Below are 19,654 nucleotides of genomic sequence, written 5' to 3'. Positions count from 1 at the left end.
AATGACAGCAGAATCCCAAAGGAAGCACAATTGTGATCACCTTTTCTGTCACTTAGTTAACACAAATAGGGAAATAGGGCACTAATGAAATAAAATGTTGCTCCAAATTTCAAATGGTTGATAAAACACTCAGGAGCTGATCTGCAGCTGGTGGTGATTTCCACAACTCTCTTGAAGCCAACACAGCTACATTTTAATTTATTCTGGCTAATCATTTGTTTCTAAAGCTGAACATTGAAATATTCAAATGGTGAACACCTCACCCAACTTGTGGCAACACTCACCTTGTACTGGTGGTCCTTGTACTCAAGAGAATGACCTTTAATTAAAAAGGATAAGCAAGGACACAAATGCTATCTATTTTAACAGCTTCCCAGAAGTACTCACTGCAAAGACACATATACAGCTTTTTTTAAGATGCTTTGGAACAGAGATCTGAAATGTAGCTTGAGTAGGAAAGGCTTTTCCAAACCACTTCTACTGAAAGAAGACACTATTTTGCTTACTTATGCAATAAGCTCAAATGTTCACAAAGATTATACATCCAAAATCCTTTTAACAGCAAGCAGTTTTAAAGCTATTGCTTTCTAGTATTTTAGCCCAAGACAAATCCAAGTAGTGCACAGAAGAAAAGGAATGTGCCAGATGCAGGGCAGTCCAAGCAGCAGGTGACTTTGCAGGAGCAGCCCTTAGGTAAAGTGTCCCACATAAGCTGCCTGTGTATGACTAGGACAGAGGGCTTTGGCTGCAGGGTAAGGTCAGTGGGCTGCACAGAATGAGGTCCTTCTCCTGATCCCTCTGCTGGTCCTTCGGCTTGTTTTGTTGTTGTGATGAGGACTTTGAGTCTCAAAGGTCAAACAATAAACTATAACAGATTTTCTAAAGATATTCCTTTGTGCTTTTTAAAAAGACATTCCCTTCTAACAGAAGGGAAGTAATCCAAATCCAGACTGTGTCCTAGTATTACTAATAAAGAACAAACTCATGGAGGGGGGAGAGAGAAGACAAGCAACATCTTACCAGCATTTGGGCAAAACCCCCATTTTTCATCTTGTTCATAGTGAGTTGTTGTGGCACACCACTCAGATTCCTTTCCATCTCTGGTACACTCATAATACCACTTATTGTTATATTTAAATGGGAAAACGCATGGGAGACCAAAAGAATTTCCAAGCAAGGTGTATGTTTCTGGAAAAGAAAGTAGAGATTCAAAGAATGCAGACCACAACAATTCTTTTTGCCCCCTTATGTCATTATTCCTGTATTTAGCAGCAGTGATAAAAATAAAATGTCTAAAATGACTTTTAAATTTTAATTTATAATTGGTAACAGCATTACAAGTGTGAGCATCATAATTTCAGAAAATAAAATGTAGAAATAATAATTTATGAAATTTGTCACCATGAGACGCATTCCTGTAACTTACTCCATTAACAAAAAAAATCCCAAACAAAACCACAAGCCCCAAAATCTGATCAATTAACACAAAGCCTGTATCTATATTTCAGAACAACCACATAAAACAGCAATTAGTTAAATCAGTACACACTCAGAGACAAATTCTACTTATTTATTAGTCTATGACATACAAGTAATTTAACATTATTCCCCTGCTTCTCCTACTCTTTATAAAGTGGATTTCTAATGTGTGTTCCACTCTCTTTGTCATTCTTTGGGCAAGGAAACATGCAAGACAAAGGAATATTAAATAGAATTTTTAAAATAAGTTTTTATCCTGTGGAGAATAATAACACAGCTAAAGAACTGATGCTCCACACATTAGTTTCCACAATCAATGCCTTACAAAATATTTAAATATTTTCCTATTGTTTGTTCCTACTTTGAGGACCAAAATATTGAGAGAATCCAGTGCAACTGAAAGCTGTAAAAGCTTTACCTCAGTGAGTGTCTCCTAAATCTCAGAGCTTCTAAAAAAGGTCAAAGAACCACAACCACACTTTGAATGAAATTGTTTATCAAATATTCCACACTGATAGCTTTAAGACCAAAGTCCTTCAACTACAGAACCAATACATACTGCCAAGTTCCTAGAGGTTTCTAGAGTTAATGGCTGGCTGTGCACATACAAAAGAGCAGTTTACACATTGTAAATCTCCTTCTGATGTGAATGAACAGAAAATACTAGGAACAGGTCAAAAAATAAATCAGGATTGCTTTTCTGTCTGCCTGCTACCATGCTGCCAGCTACAGAGGGATTATCTCAGTCCTGGCAAGAAACCAAATTCAATTGCTACAGACCTCTTACTACAGTTACAAATATTTTAATTTTTTTTTATTTTGAAGGTAGCTATCCCTGACACCCTTACTTGGTGGACTAACAGGCTGGCTTGCCTTTGCATGTGCATGAGTTGTGGTAGAAGGTGGAAAACAGAACCTGAAAGAGATTTTACCAACACAATTCAATACTTTGATTGTAAATCTAGGCTAGAAGTACCTGCCTAATGCTGCTCGTCTCCTCACCTATCTGAGATGTTGCAGTATTAGGGCTAAACCAGGTCTACTTTCATGTTACTGTGTGTACATGGCAAATGTGTATGACTTTTCATGGATTTTTATATTTTTCTGTCTGGTCTTAAGTATGAATTCCATTAGGCTTTAAAAAAGAAGTTGGGCACCTTCCCAGTTATCACAGGTCTCAAAGAAGAAGTTTGGTGACAGCAGAGGCTGAGGTACATCTACAGGGGAAACCACTAAGACCAGATCTGGAACCCAAACACCCAGTTCAAGTGGGGAAAATCAACAACTTCAGTCTGAGACAGTGTGCAAACATCAGGCCTCTCCCTCTTACAGAAATGCTGAGGAAGGGGTGAAGGTTCAGGCTGCCTGTTCCTGTTTGAAGTCAGTGGGTTTATCTTAGTCCTTAAACCTAGAAAACTGTTCAGGTCTGCAGACCTGGATCTTGATGTACATTCTTACACCTCAGCTGAACAGCTACACACTAGCTGAACAGCAGGATTTATCAAACTTCTGTTCTCTGTTTCAAAGTTTGACACGTTCAGAGTCCAGGTGCAGAACATGGCAGACACTGGTCCATGCACACTGCAAAGACAGACGGATTTTCAGTGACAGAAACTCCAAATCCTTTCTTCTCTCTTTGGGTTAATCTGATAAGGGAAGCTGCAGCACAGCCAACAGCAGATCCTTAGTAACCCTTCTAATTTTACAGGTGGTTTGAAATGAGCATTTCCTGATTTGGAAGGATACTGGTTGGTGTGGGGGTCAATTTAACAAAAGAACATCAATTGTGTGGTATGCTCACCTCAACCACTGCACATAAAAAAACCCACAAACTTTGAGGCCCAAACCGCAACCCAGAACTTCTAAAACTTTTCCCATCTAACATTTCTATAACAAAGTTTTATTCTTACCTTGGAATGGATGTTCACAAAGATCTTCATCATAGGACATATACTGTTTCCATTGACAAGTAGATTTTTTTTTGGCCACAATATATTTACTGTTTTCAACTGCTAATTTAAACTCTGATACACCAACTAACTCTTTTCCATCACAGTTCCACCACAATGAGTATTGAGTTGAATCACATTCAAGCATAGCTAGTGGCTGCTCTGGTTTGCTGATGTTCAGCCCCAGACAGGTGCTGCTGCCTATGTTGAAAAGATGACGGTTGGACACCCATTTCCATAACATCTTTTCTGAGAGCTGACTGCAGTCCTCCAGAACAAGGCCAGCTCTGTCCACTTTAATGCACAAGCTGGAATTTTCACTCTGGATCATAAATATTCCTTTATCTGCAAGGGGAAGAAAACACAACAAACTTTCAGTCTGTAGAATTCTGCAATTGATTAAATATTATTAAAAGACAAATGTTTTAATTGCAGCTACTTAGGAAGAAAACTGAAAATATCCATCAGAATAACTGACGCTCCAAAAAACTAATGAGTACTGATCTAATTTTACTGCCAGCTGATTTTTCAAAACATGTGGGCTACTTGCAAGCTCACAAAAATAAAACCATATAATACTTCTCAGGCTGGATAGCCAAAAATGACCTCAAACAAAAACAAGAGGTGCCCAAAAACATCAGTCATGTTTAAAGAAAAAGCCACTGCTCACCAAGACAGAGTAAAGGACACAGCAATGGAGAAAAAGTTTAAGTAATACAAGTCATGCTGTACACTGCAAAATAATTCCCAATGTAGATGGGAGAATGCAATTAAAGTAAAAGCTAAATATTTTAAGACTGACATTGCCATATTCATTCTTTACTCTGCAACTACAGAGAAAGAAAGAAAATGAGTTGCATTGTCAACAGGACACAGGAATAGCAGGATTTCTCTATGCCATTAGAACTGGTGGCCAAGGGTTAAAGTATGCCTTTGCCATTTGATACATATTGTTCAACCATCTGTGACTACCTTCCACAAGAGCAGATGTTGTGGGGCTAGCCTGACATCCCAGATTTTTTGGAATCACATAGAAATTCACTGAAATATGTGACATCATGTTGTAAGTATGTGAAAAAGTCAGCTGTTTAATGTCTTGGGAGCAAAAGTTGAACTGATCATATAGACTGAAAAGAAGAGGGCAGCTGAGGAACTGGAAATCAGCAAAATGTAAGCCTGTAACAGCTCAGCAACTTGATTCACTCAGAAATCCAGTGGTAAATAACCCAAGAAGTTCTGTTCACATTATATGTGAGATATTTTATGCCTCAGGAGATTATGTGTTGAGAACCTGAGCAGCACCTCCATTTTGCCTTCAAATTTTACAGTAATAATTTCTGCCATGCATACTTGCATCTTTCTGTATTTCACTACACCTAGCATACTGAAGCACTAAATATGACAATAAAAAATCCCTTCAAACTGACAGAGCCCACAAATGAAATATGAGATGCAGAGGACCACTCAGATGCTATGTCTGAGTTTAGAGCATAGAGCTTAGGTGTGGCCCTAAAAAAGGAAGAAGTTTCAAGCAGCACAGTGACAGTGCTGTCTAACAAGCACACAGGAGATCAGCTCAACAATATAATGTGCATACAACAAGCAGAACAGAGAGGATATGGATTATGGAGAGGTTTTTGGTTACAGATTCTGCGTAGAACACATTATGACTTACAAAGAGGTGGCACTGCAGATTGTGGCACTGCTAACAGTGGCTGTTTCCCCCATGGCTATAGAAACTGGCAGTCTGATGGAGCTGGAGCAAGCTGTTCTGACTGGCAGCAGGTGAAAACCAGTGAAGTTTTGCAGTTTGTACTGGTTTCACCCTTCTTATCCAACCCAATCCTCCATGGGCAACACAGGTGTCTCTATTTATGTGGCCAGAAAGAGTTTCTGCCTCTCATACTATGAGTATGTCTTTTCCACAGCAGTCTTATCTTTGCTGACCAAAAAATACACTGTCAATTTGCTAGGTAACTAAAAACTGGGATGTTAGCACTAGTAAACTCTGATTAATGAGATTAATTCACCAGGATACTGGGATCCACATGTATATTGTGAGTTTGAGGAAGTTTATCTATTTCCACAGCATGCAGCATCTCCCAAACAGCACCTTCCTGGGGTGAGGGGAGCAAGACCACAACCCAGAGGTGAAGGATTCTCAACCTTTGAAAGCCTTTATCTGTAAGGCCCTTAAGAGTGGCAGTAACTGCTGAGAAAAGATAAAGTTCTTTCCCAGTGTACACAAATAACCCATCTGGATGATTTCTGTGAATAACGTCCCTTTTTCATTCTGGGGCAACTTGTGCCAAGAACAGCCAGACCATAATTCTTGAGCCCCCTTCCAAATGTGGTTTCCATTCCCCACATAAAAAATGCAATTGGCAAGAGAGCTGAGCTTGCTCGCCTGAAGACTGCCAGGAAACAGCCAGCTCACTGCAGAAGTAAGACATGAGAGATGGCAGGCTCAGTGACAGCTCCACGAGCTCCAGCTCAGCTCTACGAGGGGCAATGAGACAACTGGAGCGACATCAAGCCTGGGAATGCCTCCAGGCTCACCTCTCCTGAGCTTGCAAGGCTACACCATTCATTTCACAGCTGCTCACACAGATGGGTTCTGTTACAAAGCTCCTGGTGTCAGGGAGAGGTCTGTGCCCAAAGTCCTGCAGCTGAAGAGCTGCAACGGAGCGCTGCGGCCCCAGGACTCCAAGAGGAAAGGAGATAATCTATGCTTTAGAAACTGAATGGGTGAAGAGAAGTCTTTAGAACAGATCCACTTCTCTACATCCACGCCCCTCCACACAAGGACAAGGGGACAACAAACGTATTCCCAGAGAGAAGCCTGGAGCTGATGTTTAGCCCCAGATGAAGAGCTAATTGCTGACCAGCACCTCTAAGTTCCTGTTTACTCGGGCTCAACACAGCTAATCGGGAATAAACGGCTGTAACAAAACTAGGCGAACAAGATAGCTTCATTTCCTTCCTCCTTACCTCCCATTTCCTTCCCTCCAAAAAAAGCAGAGAGAATTGCTTATGTGATAATAAAGGAAGTGACAGGGATTTATTGGAAATGAGGATAAAACTATCGCTATTCTCTCCGGGCGCATGGAGGACCGCAATGGGCAGCGGAATAAGGAGCAGTGAGGGCGCGAAGCAGAGCCAGCAGGGCAGCCCTCGGCCCTTCGTCCCGGAGCGCTCGGAGCCGCCGGGGCTCGGCGGAGCCCGGCGGACCCGCACGGCAGCAGGCTCGGAACGCTCGGGACTCGGGGCTGTGCCCGGGGCCCCCGCCCGCCGCTCCGCTCCGCTCCCCACCCCCGGGCCACCCGAGGCGTCACTCACTCCGCAGGGAAGGCACCGCGTCCCGGCCGAGGGCGGCGGCGCCGCGGCCGCCCAGCAGCAGCAGCAGCAGCAGGAGGAGGAGGCACCCGGCCAGGAGCCGCAGCCGCGCCGCCGGCATCGCCCCGGCGCTGCGCCCGCCCGCGGCTGCCCCGCTCCGCGCCGCTCGGCCCCGGGAGCGGAGCGGGCGGCCCGGCCCCGGGGAGGGCAGAGCGGCGATCCCACCCCGGCGGAGAAGGAGGGGCTGCCCCGGGGGCGGCCCGCGGGCTCCCCCCGAGAGGCTCCGGGAGGGCTGCGGGGAAGGTCATTACGGGAAGTGCAGCTCGGGCCGGCTGCCTACTGCCATGTGAATCCAAAACTGTGGATTCACATGGGCAAAATACTCCGTAATGACATTATTTTCCATCTGAAAACACCTACTTTCTTTTGCCTGTACCCCAAGTACTTTTATCTTAAAAAGAACTGGAAAACACATAGAGACATTGGCGGTGGGAGGCCACCGTCAGCACACTCTGTGCTCCCAGGTTCGCTGTTCTGTACCTGAGCTGTCCCAGACCCCACTTGGAGACTTGTGTTTTTTGCTAGGTCAGCTTTGACCTCGAAGTCATTTTATGTTTGGGCTTGGGGAAAAAGAATTGCCATCTTCCATTTTGTTCATCTCTGTGTTCAGAATATTTGCAAGAGTTGCCCCCCTTGGGCTGAGTTTCAGTCTTGCAGAGTCAAAAGCAGAATCTCTTGGATAAAAATAGAGTAACTTTAGGGGAATCCACGGGACTGTTTGTTTTTAATCTGCGAAAAGCATGATTCTGGTGTCTTCTTTATGCATAGCAGACAAGTAAGTATATAAACATGTACATAAGTGTAAAAAAATAAATGCAGTGCTGGAATTGAGAGTGCTCCCCCATGTCTAATTCAATCATAATAGAAGGATGGAAAAGAGAAGCCTCTGGGCTTGGGGAACCTTCTTTCTGTTGGTTGGTAGAAGAAGCACTTGAGAAGCAAGAGAAAATAAACACAGAAATAAGTAGATAAGTGGAGGAGTTTCTCCCCATTTAACAAATGATAAAAGTGTCTGACAGAGCAAACAGCAGGAAATACTGCTGCAGAAGCTGGTTTCGAGTGATCTGACTTTGCAGGGCAGAAGGGCTGTAACTCTCAGGGGCCTGTGGTGTCCCTCTTCTCAGGAAAGCTGTAGCCTTCTGAAATTTTCAGATTCTGGGAGAGAAGCTTAGTAATGAGCCCTTTATGAAAATCTGGCCAGTCAGACCTGTCTAGATCTCTTCAGAACTGTTAGGCCGCTGCTTTGAGTACTGAGCTCCAGAAAAGGGCTCTCTTGCTGGGTCACACTGAGAAATTCAGCTCTGTTCATGATAGAGCAGTTAAAAATAATAGTGCCACAGAGCAAAAATGAGGCTGCTGCAAGAAGGAGCACAACTGGATTTTTCTGCTGATTTCAGCAAGATCAAAGTAATCACATTCTCATTATGTATTCCTAATAATTATCTTATCAAAGTATTTTCGTAAATATTTTGCTAAATGCAAATTAGCAACTTAATTAATTCTGACTGGTTTTCCTTGCTATTTTTACTTGGTATTGACTTCTTTCTCTTTGACTAAACAGTTTTTTACTGCCCTCAATCTATTTTGTTCTCACCAAACTGGTAAATCCTTTCTAGTGCATACTGACCTGGCTATTTATAGCTAAGATATACTTATTAATTTAAAATAATAAGAATTCTTGGCTGGAATAATGGCTTGTAGAACCAACATGACTGGCAACATTTTCTGAAGTAAACTCCATGGCAGTTAATAATACCTTGCTCATTAAATGATATAATTTTCCAGTTTTTGGGGATGGGGGTGTTCAGGTTTGAAGCTTTGTCTGTCTTCTTTAAGGCATTTGCTGTATTGATTTGGCTTCTTTATTTTATTTTCTGTCTGGAACCCACTTTCTGTAAATATTTTTTCTTCATTTCTTTGTTAACGGCCTGTTCTCTTCCTTATGGTGCATACATATATATATATATATATATATATATACACATATACACTTGTTTGAGCTGATCTGCCTTTGCTATTTATGTACTCTCCACAAATGTTAATTCCTTCCCCTATCTTTTCTTAGACCTCACCTTCTGTGTGAGACCTGTACAAAGATATTAATCCAGTGCATGTTCATGACCTGCATCCACAAACAAAGGGCATCATTAAATTCACACTAATTCAACTTCCTTACAAACCCATTGCTTTTGCACGGCACACACACAGATCCAGTGTGTCATGGGTTCAGCACCTCCTTACAGGGTAATTTCTGCTCATAATCTGGAGTCTGAAGACAGGTCTCATTTTTTCCCCAATCAGCCAGAGTGGGAATACCAAACCAGAGAACACATAGGAAGAAAAAGAAGGCCCAAAATTCCTTGCATTAGGAGTGCCCAGTGAGCCGTAATTCCGTCTTTTTTGGAGGCACTGTCCAACATCCTGTTTGGATCTGAAAAATTACAGTTCCTAGGCATCCTGAATCCACTCCCCAGCAGCCTTGGGCTGAGGCTGGTGCTAGGCAGAGAGCTGTGGAATGACCCATGTTCTGGCAGTTCTGTGTTCCCCTTGGCATGCCTTTTGTAGCTGCAGTGTGCTTGGAGCTCTGGGCTTTGTGGCTTTCTGAACCCTAACCCTAGGTATAACTCTAACCCTAGGTGAAGCAGCACATTCACCTTCCCTTTCCCTTCTAAGTTTTATTTTTTACCCCAGAGACAAAACTACTCTCCTTTATCAGCTCTTCCAGTCATGTTTCATCTGGATATAGTCACTACAGGCACTGCTCCCACCTTCCCTACCTCCTCTGACACATCCCAACCATGAGCAGTGACACCCTTTTTCCTTTCTGCAGCCCCACCTGTGTGTTTCTGTCACACCACTCCAGTCTCTCATGCTCCCAGGTAATTGCTGCGGACACCAGGCTCTGCAGTTTCTGTCCCTGTCAGCTCACCTTGGTTAACACAACCTTACAGAACAGCCTGTACTGGCCAGTTTCAGGTCAAGTCAAATCCCCAGCTGTAAATTGCCAGTTTTATGTTCATTAGTCAGAATGTGGGTTTTTTTCCCCTAAATGTGACTTTTTAGTTTTATTTGTTAGCCAGTTAGCTTTAGGCTAGAAACTTATTTTTTTAAAGTGAAAAACTCCTTTAAAGGGTGACAAGAGCATTACTATGAGTTTTTGCTTCTAAATTCTGCTAAATAGCAGCAGCTCTTTCACAGGCATGAAATGGAAAGAGTTACTGCCTATGTGACTCTTACTGTGCCACAAGAGCCATCCCTAGGTGAACTCTTACCTCTCCAAGCCCTCCATCCCTCTTTCCCCAGTAAATGCTCACTTGGCACAGGTCTGCAATAGATTGTTATAGTATATGATTTAGTAATAGATAGAAATTTTACTTTTACTATAAATCTAGCATGTCAGACTGGCTGTTGACTGGCAGTTATATCAAATTCAATAGCAGGCAGATATTCATGTAGTTCGTTTGATATGTCATGAAGGGAAAAAATCCATTATTTAAATACTTGCAATAAAACATAAATGGTTAATGGGGCCAGAGCTGCCTCTGTCCTATCCCTCTTTGTTTCTCAAAGCCTTTCTTCACCTTATCCTTTCCATTTGAGATCCTTGGCAAAACTATACCTGCTGTGCCATTCATCCTTCAATGTAACACAGTCATTTTTTGACATTCTTTTTAGTACTGTTGCTGTGAAATCAACAGAATAACTAAGCAGTTTTTGCAAAGATTTGCCAACAAAAGAATGCCTAATGTGTTCCCAAAATAAAGCTATTAATATTACACTCTAGATTTACTAGAAGACTCTGAACAACTCAGGAAGAACAGACCACCACTAACGAAGTACTATCAGTCTAGTTGGAAAAAATCTTGACTGGGTGTAACACTTGGAACAAATATATATGCTTTCAGAAATTCTAGGACATAATGTTTGCTCAGTGCTGACATGATTTCACAGGTTGGGAGAGGGTGTGCCTTTGCACCTTGTACACTCCTTCCCACAAGAGCTGATCATGTTTTCTCAGCCATGCTTACATGCTCCAAAATTAGACTCTAAAATCCCACAGATAATATAAAATACTTACTGTGTTCATTAGAGAGTATATGCATGGGGAAATCCAAGGAAATTTACTTTGCCTCTTTCATTAACCAATTTCTTCTCAGGTGAAATAATCCTTGTGTTAATACCTTACTTTGTATTCAATACAAATTAGTAGACAGATTTTTTTGTTATCTTCATTATTTTGCTTTCTGGTAAATCAGACATAGAGTCAGTCTCATACCAGAGGATTTATGAACCAGCGTTCAGGAAAGGGCTAAAAAGAAAATATGCACTTTGCTGTGTATTTCCAAAAAGATATTGCTGCTGTTACCCTGACATAATGGGTAGATCTTTATATTTAAGTAACTTGTGCTATTTAGAAATCTGTACAAAAGAATCATAGAATGGTTTGAGCTGGAAGAGAACTTAAAGATCATCTAGTTCTAAAGAAAGAAAAAATGACATATGTCATCAATCAGTGTTCCAGAAATAGGCTGCTTGCAACATTCATCCATTAAGTAATTTCCTTGAAAAGTAAAAGGATCCCAAATGAAAAAAATCTAGACATTAAATTTCATATCCTGTCTTTTGAAGTGGGGAGGAAAAGAATTCCTAAGGTATACCAAAGCATGAAAAATTTGCTAAGATTTGTGAAAACATGTGAAAACAGTGATAACAACATGGGCTAAAATGGAAAATGAAGAATGAACAAAAAACCCCCCACCTTATTATAAAACGATTCAATTTTACAGTCTTTATTCAAGGTCAAATAACTCCTTTTTACACAAACAAATTGAATAATTTACTGGTTTCTTTCAAATAGATGAAGCTAAAATTTGTCTCTTTTTATTTTTAGATTGTATGTAGTGTGATAAGTTTTGGAGGCAAATAACTTATACACACTCCATAACAAACTTGAACTTTTAGATAAAGGCAGATGAAGCATGAAGAATATTGCACTTGACACCCAAGTCTTGTATCCCAGGCTCATTACCCACATTACAAAACAAACTTGAATGCAATCTGGATATTTATAATACAAATTATCATGCACCTTTTATTAATCAAATGAAAAATTATCCATTTAACATACATTACTGAAATTACTATTCTATACGGTGTATGAGATATACAAACATGATAAAATTGCTGATTATTATTCTTTTATTCAATTAAATTCATTAGTGAATAGAAGTATTACTATTAAAAAATGTTTTGGCCAATCTCAAGGTCCAGCCTCAGGTCAAAACAGTGTTTGTGAAAACAGCAGAAAGACTTTTTCATCCCACTTACCACACACAAACTCACTTATAGCTTGATACAGGAAAATAAATTAAAAAGAGAAAAATATGAACTTTGATAAAAATTCTACAAGATGAAAATTATATAGTTCAAAATAAGGGATGAATACCATGCTTGTTTCTAGGGTCAATGCCAAGTGAGATCTTCAAAGTTCTTGAAATCTGGGAGTTTAGTCAAAATTTATGATCTAGATTAATGCTGTTAAAAGATGGCTCATAGGTATGAGTTGAGTTGATGTCTCTCAATAATAGAAACCTTCCTCACCAAGTCCTTCTATTTTCTCTCTTCTGATGAATTCTTAATTGTTTGAGTGATTTCCATCCTGACAATTTGGAAGGTGCACAGAAAATTTATAGTACTGTCAGTCACAGCAGGGAAACTGCAAATCATCCTGCCTGGCTCCTGCACATCTTTGATAGTTTGGAGAGAGATTGTTAGGAGGAGCAATTGGACTGTAAACATAACAAATTAGATCTCTGATGATGATCAGACGACACAAGTGATGGGAAGAGGGTGAGAAGGTTTGTGAAATTAGATCTTCTGTAGGAACAGCGAATGTAGAGCACCAAGTGTTTGATATGAAATGCAAAGACCACTTTGTTATTAATTTTTGAAGGCTGAGATGTGTTGGAATATTGAAATGGGCAGCCTACAGGAGAAAGGCTTTCAGCCCTAAAAGCGAGCAGCAAAATCAGATCTCAGAAACAGAATTTAAAAGGCATTTAATAAACAGTATAGATTTTTATTACTTGAAAAGTAATAAAAAATTTTAATTTCTTTCAGAGAAAGTTTATGATTTGATATTTCTACATGAGAAATAAAAGAGTAACAGATAACCTACATGGGTAAAATCCAGATTTCCCTAGTCCCTTAGGCAACCCTCACCCAAGTGGAATCTGAGCAGATTCAGGGGCCAGCTTTGCATGCCATGAGTTTACCCATGTGCCAGGAAAACAGGATTTGGTCCCACATGTAACTTGAACTGACATCTGTGGGAGTCCAGTGGCTGGAAGGGCCACAGATGTGAGCCTTTATCTGTGCAGTTTCCACTGTGAGATATGCAGGAATACCAGAACACAGAGGTGAATCTGTTCCAGTTTAATCACAGCCATCATTTCCATCACAATGCTGTAATTTTGGTGGTTCTAGCATCACCTTCTTTCCAAAGGCATCTGATACTATTTCTTTTTGTGCAGATATATGCATATAGGTTCTAATTCACTATTAGACAGTATTAACCAGTTTGTTTAAACAAAACAATCTTTGTAAACCAAAACTAATAGTTTCACTGAAACTAGATCCACATCTGTAGCCATTGACTCCAGTAGGCTTTGGATCAGGCCCTAAAACAGGCATGGGTCAGAGCTAGCTAATATACCAGTCTCAATTCCAGAAATTGTGAAGGATATGGAGACTGAAGTTGCACAGATTTGGTCAATATTTATAACAAAATGGACATCAACTTTTTCAGATCAATACTTTTTCAGATCAAACTCCCTATTTACCTTAGGGAATGTACGTGACCATTTATAACAGTGCCAAAGTACCTTTGATTTCTAAGTCTTAATTTCTAATTACCTTCATATGCACATTTTGACCATCGGTTTCAGAGCAAAAAAAAAAATGCAGCTGAAATGTGATATTAAAAAATAAAGTTCATTATTGTTACCTTAAAGTACTCCAATGTTGTAATTTTTCTTAGCCAGCATGTTAGTTGCTTTTATACTTTCTTTATCCAGTGCTATGCATGCTAACAGATAACAATTAAAAATTGCAATTCATTTGTTATTAGCTAAAATGGAGATTTAAAATTCCTCATTAACATAATGGAAATGAATATTAAGAGAAATCCATAGATCTTTTTGTTGTTTAGTTTGAGGGGAAAAAAACCAAGCCAAATCTAAAACCAAACAACTCAGCCCAAAAGTACTGAATATGTTATTATGCACAAGAATAAGCAGTTTGGCTGTTGGGCATTGAAAGAACCTCACAACTATAGACATATCAACAAAAAAGTAGTGTCTTTGTGTGTGGTAATAAATCTTTTGTGTGAACATTTCTGCATGAAAAGGGCTCCTAAGCCACTTTGTGTGAGGGCCCAGCATGTGAGGTGTATTGTGAGCACCCAAATCATTTACAGGATGTAAATGGTGAAATGGAGTTCTGCTAATCCTCTGGTTTAAAAGTGTGTCTACTGGGGTCTCTAATTTACAAATATTTACCTTTTTCTCTGTATTCTTTTTACTAGATTTAAATAAATAGGAAAAAATCAGTCTGTGTCTGGAGCAGAAAACAACTGCAGGTGAATAAGGCTTGATTGGCTTGATTTAACTTTCTCTGAGATAATCCCAGGGCCTAGGTCCTTAAAGAACATCAAAGAGCAACAAGGAAGAGAAAGAGAGAAACAGGACAAGAAAGAAGAATTAGAGAAGAAATGTTTCTGTGTAACTTACATTTACAGAAGACAGGCAATATCACTACTTTTTTTTCCAGCGAGAAACTATTCAGTCACACAGGTGAAATGAGAAAGCTCAATCCTCAGTAGTTTAAACTGCATTCATGAAAAAAACCAAAATTTTTTCTAAATTTAAATCAGCCCACAAAATTTTTGCACCCACAAAGACAGGTGCAAATACATTCCTAAACACTAATTTATGAGATCGTGTGTATGAACAAAGAATTATGAAGTTCACTGTATATATCTAATTTAACAAAAAATAAGCTTAGATGATAATTTAGAATCCTCAATATTAAAGACAAAATTAAAACTATTTTTAGGCCATTTTTTAAAGATGTGGCTGTAACAATAAAGGGTCATTTAAAAAAATACTTCTACTAACCCTTACTACTAATATGTTATCTTTATTTGTCCCAACACAAGATATATATTCTCTAACAGAATGGTTATATCACTGCAACTTGTAAACAAATATCACATAATCAGCTGAGAAGAAACAAGTTTAGATTTAGATTTCCTGCCAGTAAAACTTAAGTTTGTAGTGTTGGAGGTGCTAATAGAAGCCTGCAGCCATGGGTCTTTTATGCATATCTTGGTTCTTGTAAGTCACATTTTTAAAAGTGGTTGTTGAGCCTCTGTACAGTGGATTTGTTTCCTAAAAAACACAAAACAAAAACAAACAAACAGCCCAAACAAAAACAGTTTAAATGGGAGTCACACAATGTTTGTATAGAAGTAATGGATCTTTGAGGACTTTGGTAGCTCACTTGTGTTCCAAGCCACTGAAATCCAGACTGATCTGAATTCAGGCAGCACAAACCAGCCTGGGCTCAGGAACATGCTTCCCTTCACATCAGCCTCCCAGATTAAAGTAATGCACATCATCAAACAATACCTCATCAATTGTGTCTGATAAAATTTGTGTATGAAATCTGTCAATTAGACATTTAAAAAACCACAGAGTTTCTCAGCAGTTAGGTGTGACTTGTCATGGTGCTCTTGTCACATACAGTACCTACTATATGCTGGGAGAAGGGAAAGTCTCACCTGAGCTTTCCGTCCTGGCCTCTCATCAATCACTTCCTATCCCTTGCTCTTGTGATAGAAAAGAAAATTAAATGCTTCTATCAACTGTATCCTTCCCTTCCATCTTACCATACCTAGCTTTCCTGAAGGATAAAGAAAACATTCTCAGGTGGCCTTGCCTGTAAGTTAGTGATTTTTCCCAGGTCAAAACTGAAGGGCTGACAGTGCCCATTCTTGGAAAAAGTTGCAATCGCAGGACTTTGTAGGAGAGTGGAGCTGTGTGAGCACATTTTCTGCTTACTCAGCATGCTTTTCTTGAAAAGATCCTCAGAAGCCTTAAAGCTTTTGCAAAAGAGCAAGAAAGTCAAGGGCAGAAAAGAAAGAAGAAAAGGGAACATGTGGTGCAAGCTTATATTGGGTGCCCAGAGCTATAGATAGGAAAAAAGGCCTGGATTTCTCTGTCCTTTCCCCTGCATTTTGGACAGTTCCATTCACTTCTGCTTGGTGGGAGTGAGCTTGGATCATGACAGAGGCCAAGAACAACCTCCCTTTCCTAAATAGCTCTAAACAGGCAGAGGGCTACACCTTGGATAATCATACAGGCAGACAATAGCATTGTTAGGATTAATGGAAGACTGGCTACTAATTAAAAACTATTCATAAAAAACCAGTTGTCTACACATTCTTACATGTGGAAGAAATTAAACTAGGAGATGAAACACTAGATTATTTTCATCTATTAAAGAATTGTAATTTTACTTTATAGAGTAGTAAATGTGTCAAAAACCTACCAGCAAAACCTATCCATTTAAAAGAACAAATCAAGATCCAGAATTTTAAAGGCAGCTGTGCATCATGTAACCCAAACTAAAGAACCTTGTATAAAGTCAATGTATTTCACATACCGTTTGCCATTTAACTTTTGATTTTTCTGCTTCAAACTTGGCCACCTCTTTTCGGTCTTGAAGTGACACCAGTAATTTCCATATGCAAAGTAAAACAATGCCAATGAGAAGGACAGCAAGGGTGACACCCACCACTATCATTGGGATATTTGGATGCTGTGCACAATCTGTGGAAACAAAACCAGTTATGACTGTGGATAACCAATCAATAAATTTTAGGCAATTAAAAACAGTCAAGAGATGTGCTGAGATTCTCATCTGCCATAAGCTGGGCACACTTTTTTCTTCAAGTTCATGCTATTTTTCTTCTGCTAGATTCCTAAAGGGTTTGTGAAACCAGCTGAAAAATATTGCATTAAAATGTTTTAAAATTATTTGTTAACTTATTCCACTGCTCTTTTACCATGACAATTAGCAACTGCTGGATACAGACACAGATTCTGAAAAGTCAGAAAATTGATTTCAGATCTGTTTCAATATAATTATAAAAAAACAGGGCTGAGTTTACAAAATTATGAATTTTACAATGTTATGGCTGGAGATCTATTTCAATTAACTGATATTCAGTGGGTTGCAGAAGAAAAGATTCTAGCGAGATCTATGTCAGGGTAAAGTGACCAAAGATATTGATAAAATAGAGGAAACTGCATTTCTCTCATGAAAACAATGAGGAAAAAAATTCCTTCACTTTTGTTGAAAATGTTGGACTGTGCACTTGGAAGGAATTTTGCATTTCAAGTTCTGCAATAAATTTTACAATATTTCAGAGATCAGACTTAAAACTGAAATTTTTGCTTCACCAAAACCCAAAGAAGTTTGATTATTTTAATATTAAAAAGTACTGTCTATGAAAGTTACTGAACACTACCATTTTACAAAATTTTCTTCTGAACCATGGTTTCAGAACATTAAAAAATTCATTTCAGTCTGGCGTGTCTTACATGATTGCATTTCCCATTCTGGTTTTGCTTGATGGCCTCAGTTAACTAATTCTGAGAGGCTCTGTTTTGAGCCCTGGGCTGGTGTTCTGGCTACTGGTGCCATATTGACTTCAGTTCCATGAATGAAATTGCATTTCTAGAGAATTTCTTGAGGTCTCATCCCAGTTCACATTTTATGGTCCAGGAGCAGAACAGCAGATGACAGTGAAACTGGTTATTGTAGTGCTGTGGGTGGGCCATTACACAGAGGTCAATGAACTCACTGAGGTCAGTGAAAAAGTGAAAAGAAGATATTTCATATTTCTTCTTATCTTCTTTTTTTTTGGCAAATCTACTTAAAATACATAATAAATTATTTAGTAAAGATAAAATCTTACATTAAATACTTGAATCTTAGGGATTTAGGGATGTAGTTTAAGAGGTGTGCTACTTCAGTACTACCTTTGTCACAAGCACCGTTGTGTATCTAATTTCAAAGTCATTTATAGTTTTATCACATAATGCAAATGATGTTTGGTATCATCCTCTTGGAACTGCACAAGTTGCTGAAAAATTAACTTATTCTTACAGCCCAAGGATCATTCTGGCCATTTTTCATGAAAGGCCAATTATTTATGTCACTATTGCATTAAATAAGTACTTGAGGAGATCTTTGGCTGGGCAGAGAAGAGCTACAAACACAAGGAGGAGATGTGCTGCTTTAAAGAGCTCTGCTTCTAGATTGCTAACTTTGTCTGTGGTTTTAAATCAGATTTCACCTACAAAAAACTAATATTCACTGCTTACCTTTCTGTTCTATGTTGTGAATGACTGTCCTTCCCTGTTCATCCACAGCCAGTAGAAATGTGGTTATACACTCATTTTCCCCCTGCAAAGAGCAGGAAATGGATTTATCCTCTGAATAATCTGCAGAGGGAAGGAAAAAAGTAATTCATCAGATCAAATGAAATTTAACCTTTAATAACCAGAGAGACTGCTGGCATTGTGTTTGTCACAGTCTTATCTGCAGATGGTAAAGAGTGAAAGACAAAAGCAAAAATACTGTCAGAATTTCTACTAAATTTAATGTCTTTTCTTCCAACCTCAATTTTGTTTAGTTTCTGATTTTTTCACTTATATTTCCAAAGAACTGATCCAGATGTTGTCAATCTACACTGACCATCTAGTGCACCTTGTTACTTTAGTGTACTGTGAATTTCAATGAATTGGAAGTGCTCCCAAAACTCTTAACTGGCAGATGTCTAGGAAATGTAATAGCCTCAAATTATGGAACAAAGTAACCAGTGGAACAAAGTATGTTCCTTTCCTTTCCAGCTACTCCTGCCACCTGTAGATCATGTTTCAGCAGTAGATATACATACATCAAGCAGCTGTGGGTGCTGTTAAAAGGGCTGCCATTCATTTCCTACACAATAGGCCCCTCAAAGGTCACTGTGTGTCCAGTACTGCTACAAGAGTAACAGTAAATAAAGATTAATAACAGGATAATAAAGATTAATAACAGAACACTGCCAATCTGAGATTTTGTAACGGGATTCTGGATGAAGCAGATAAAGTGACCTGAGATGACAGTCTGACCCCATTTATTCATCCCTCCACTTACTGTTGATTGCAGAAAAATTTAACCCATTTTTTCCTTCCAGATTATTCCTAACTGAGGAGCTGAGAAAAATTCATTCAAAGGGAAGAGAGACAGAAGGAAGCTGACTTTGAGGGACAATATAAAGCAAATAAGCAATCAGAAAGTGAGAGTACAAGTGCAGAGCTGGAAATGTCATCATTTGGAGTGAAACTATAATATTTTACAGAGGAAAAAATACTTTGTACCTGTGTACAATAATACCTCTGGGGCTGAATGTTTATGTTTTCATATAGTCCATGATTTGAGATGTCACTGGAAATCTAGGTATGCTTTTCAATTCATTTTAGTCAAACTTCATAGGATTTATTTTTAGAAGAAAGAAAAAGAGTAGGCTTCTCAAATATTTCTTTAAAATGATTGTCATGACCATTATTTTCTACCCATTCAAAACTCTTAATGAAATTTCATAAGCAATTGTGCTAAAAATCTTAAAGTCCTCAAACTTTAATATGAAGAGTAATTGAATAGAAACCAGACAAGAATAGAGCCTTTTAAAGAAACCTACGCTACATTAAAAAAAA

The 19,654-nt window shown here is 39.1% G+C and overlaps 2 protein-coding genes across 4 annotated transcripts in view; both read right to left on the bottom strand.

The window, feature by feature from the left end:
* The window catches only part of PLA2R1 (phospholipase A2 receptor 1), a 35,743-nt gene extending 28,809 nt beyond the window's left edge, over nucleotides 1–6,934 (bottom strand). Inside the window, exons 1-3 of the mRNA XM_058809189.1 lie at nucleotides 6,768–6,934; nucleotides 3,390–3,773; nucleotides 1,021–1,188 (exon numbers count right to left, since the gene is read on the bottom strand). Coding sequence (XP_058665172.1) covers nucleotides 1,021–1,188; nucleotides 3,390–3,773; nucleotides 6,768–6,885 — 670 coding nt within the window. The 5' untranslated portion in view covers nucleotides 6,886–6,934. The remainder of the gene's footprint in view (nucleotides 1–1,020; nucleotides 1,189–3,389; nucleotides 3,774–6,767) is intronic.
* An 8,110-nt stretch (nucleotides 6,935–15,044) lies between these two features.
* The window catches only part of ITGB6 (integrin subunit beta 6), a 28,834-nt gene continuing 24,224 nt past the window's right edge, over nucleotides 15,045–19,654 (bottom strand). For all 3 annotated transcript variants that reach the window (XM_058809240.1, XM_058809242.1, XM_058809241.1), the window contains 3 exons: nucleotides 18,278–18,397; nucleotides 16,551–16,717; nucleotides 15,045–15,274 (listed from right to left, as the gene is read on the bottom strand). In XM_058809240.1, coding sequence (XP_058665223.1) covers nucleotides 15,173–15,274; nucleotides 16,551–16,717; nucleotides 18,278–18,397 — 389 coding nt within the window. In that variant the 3' untranslated portion in view covers nucleotides 15,045–15,172. The remainder of the gene's footprint in view (nucleotides 15,275–16,550; nucleotides 16,718–18,277; nucleotides 18,398–19,654) is intronic.

The sequence above is a fragment of the Ammospiza caudacuta genome, chromosome 8 (assembly GCF_027887145.1).
Source record: "Ammospiza caudacuta isolate bAmmCau1 chromosome 8, bAmmCau1.pri, whole genome shotgun sequence".
Lineage (NCBI taxonomy): Eukaryota > Metazoa > Chordata > Aves > Passeriformes > Passerellidae > Ammospiza > Ammospiza caudacuta.
The sequence above is the reverse complement of the archived record's forward strand: the minus strand, read 5'-3'. Positions and strand labels throughout refer to the sequence as shown.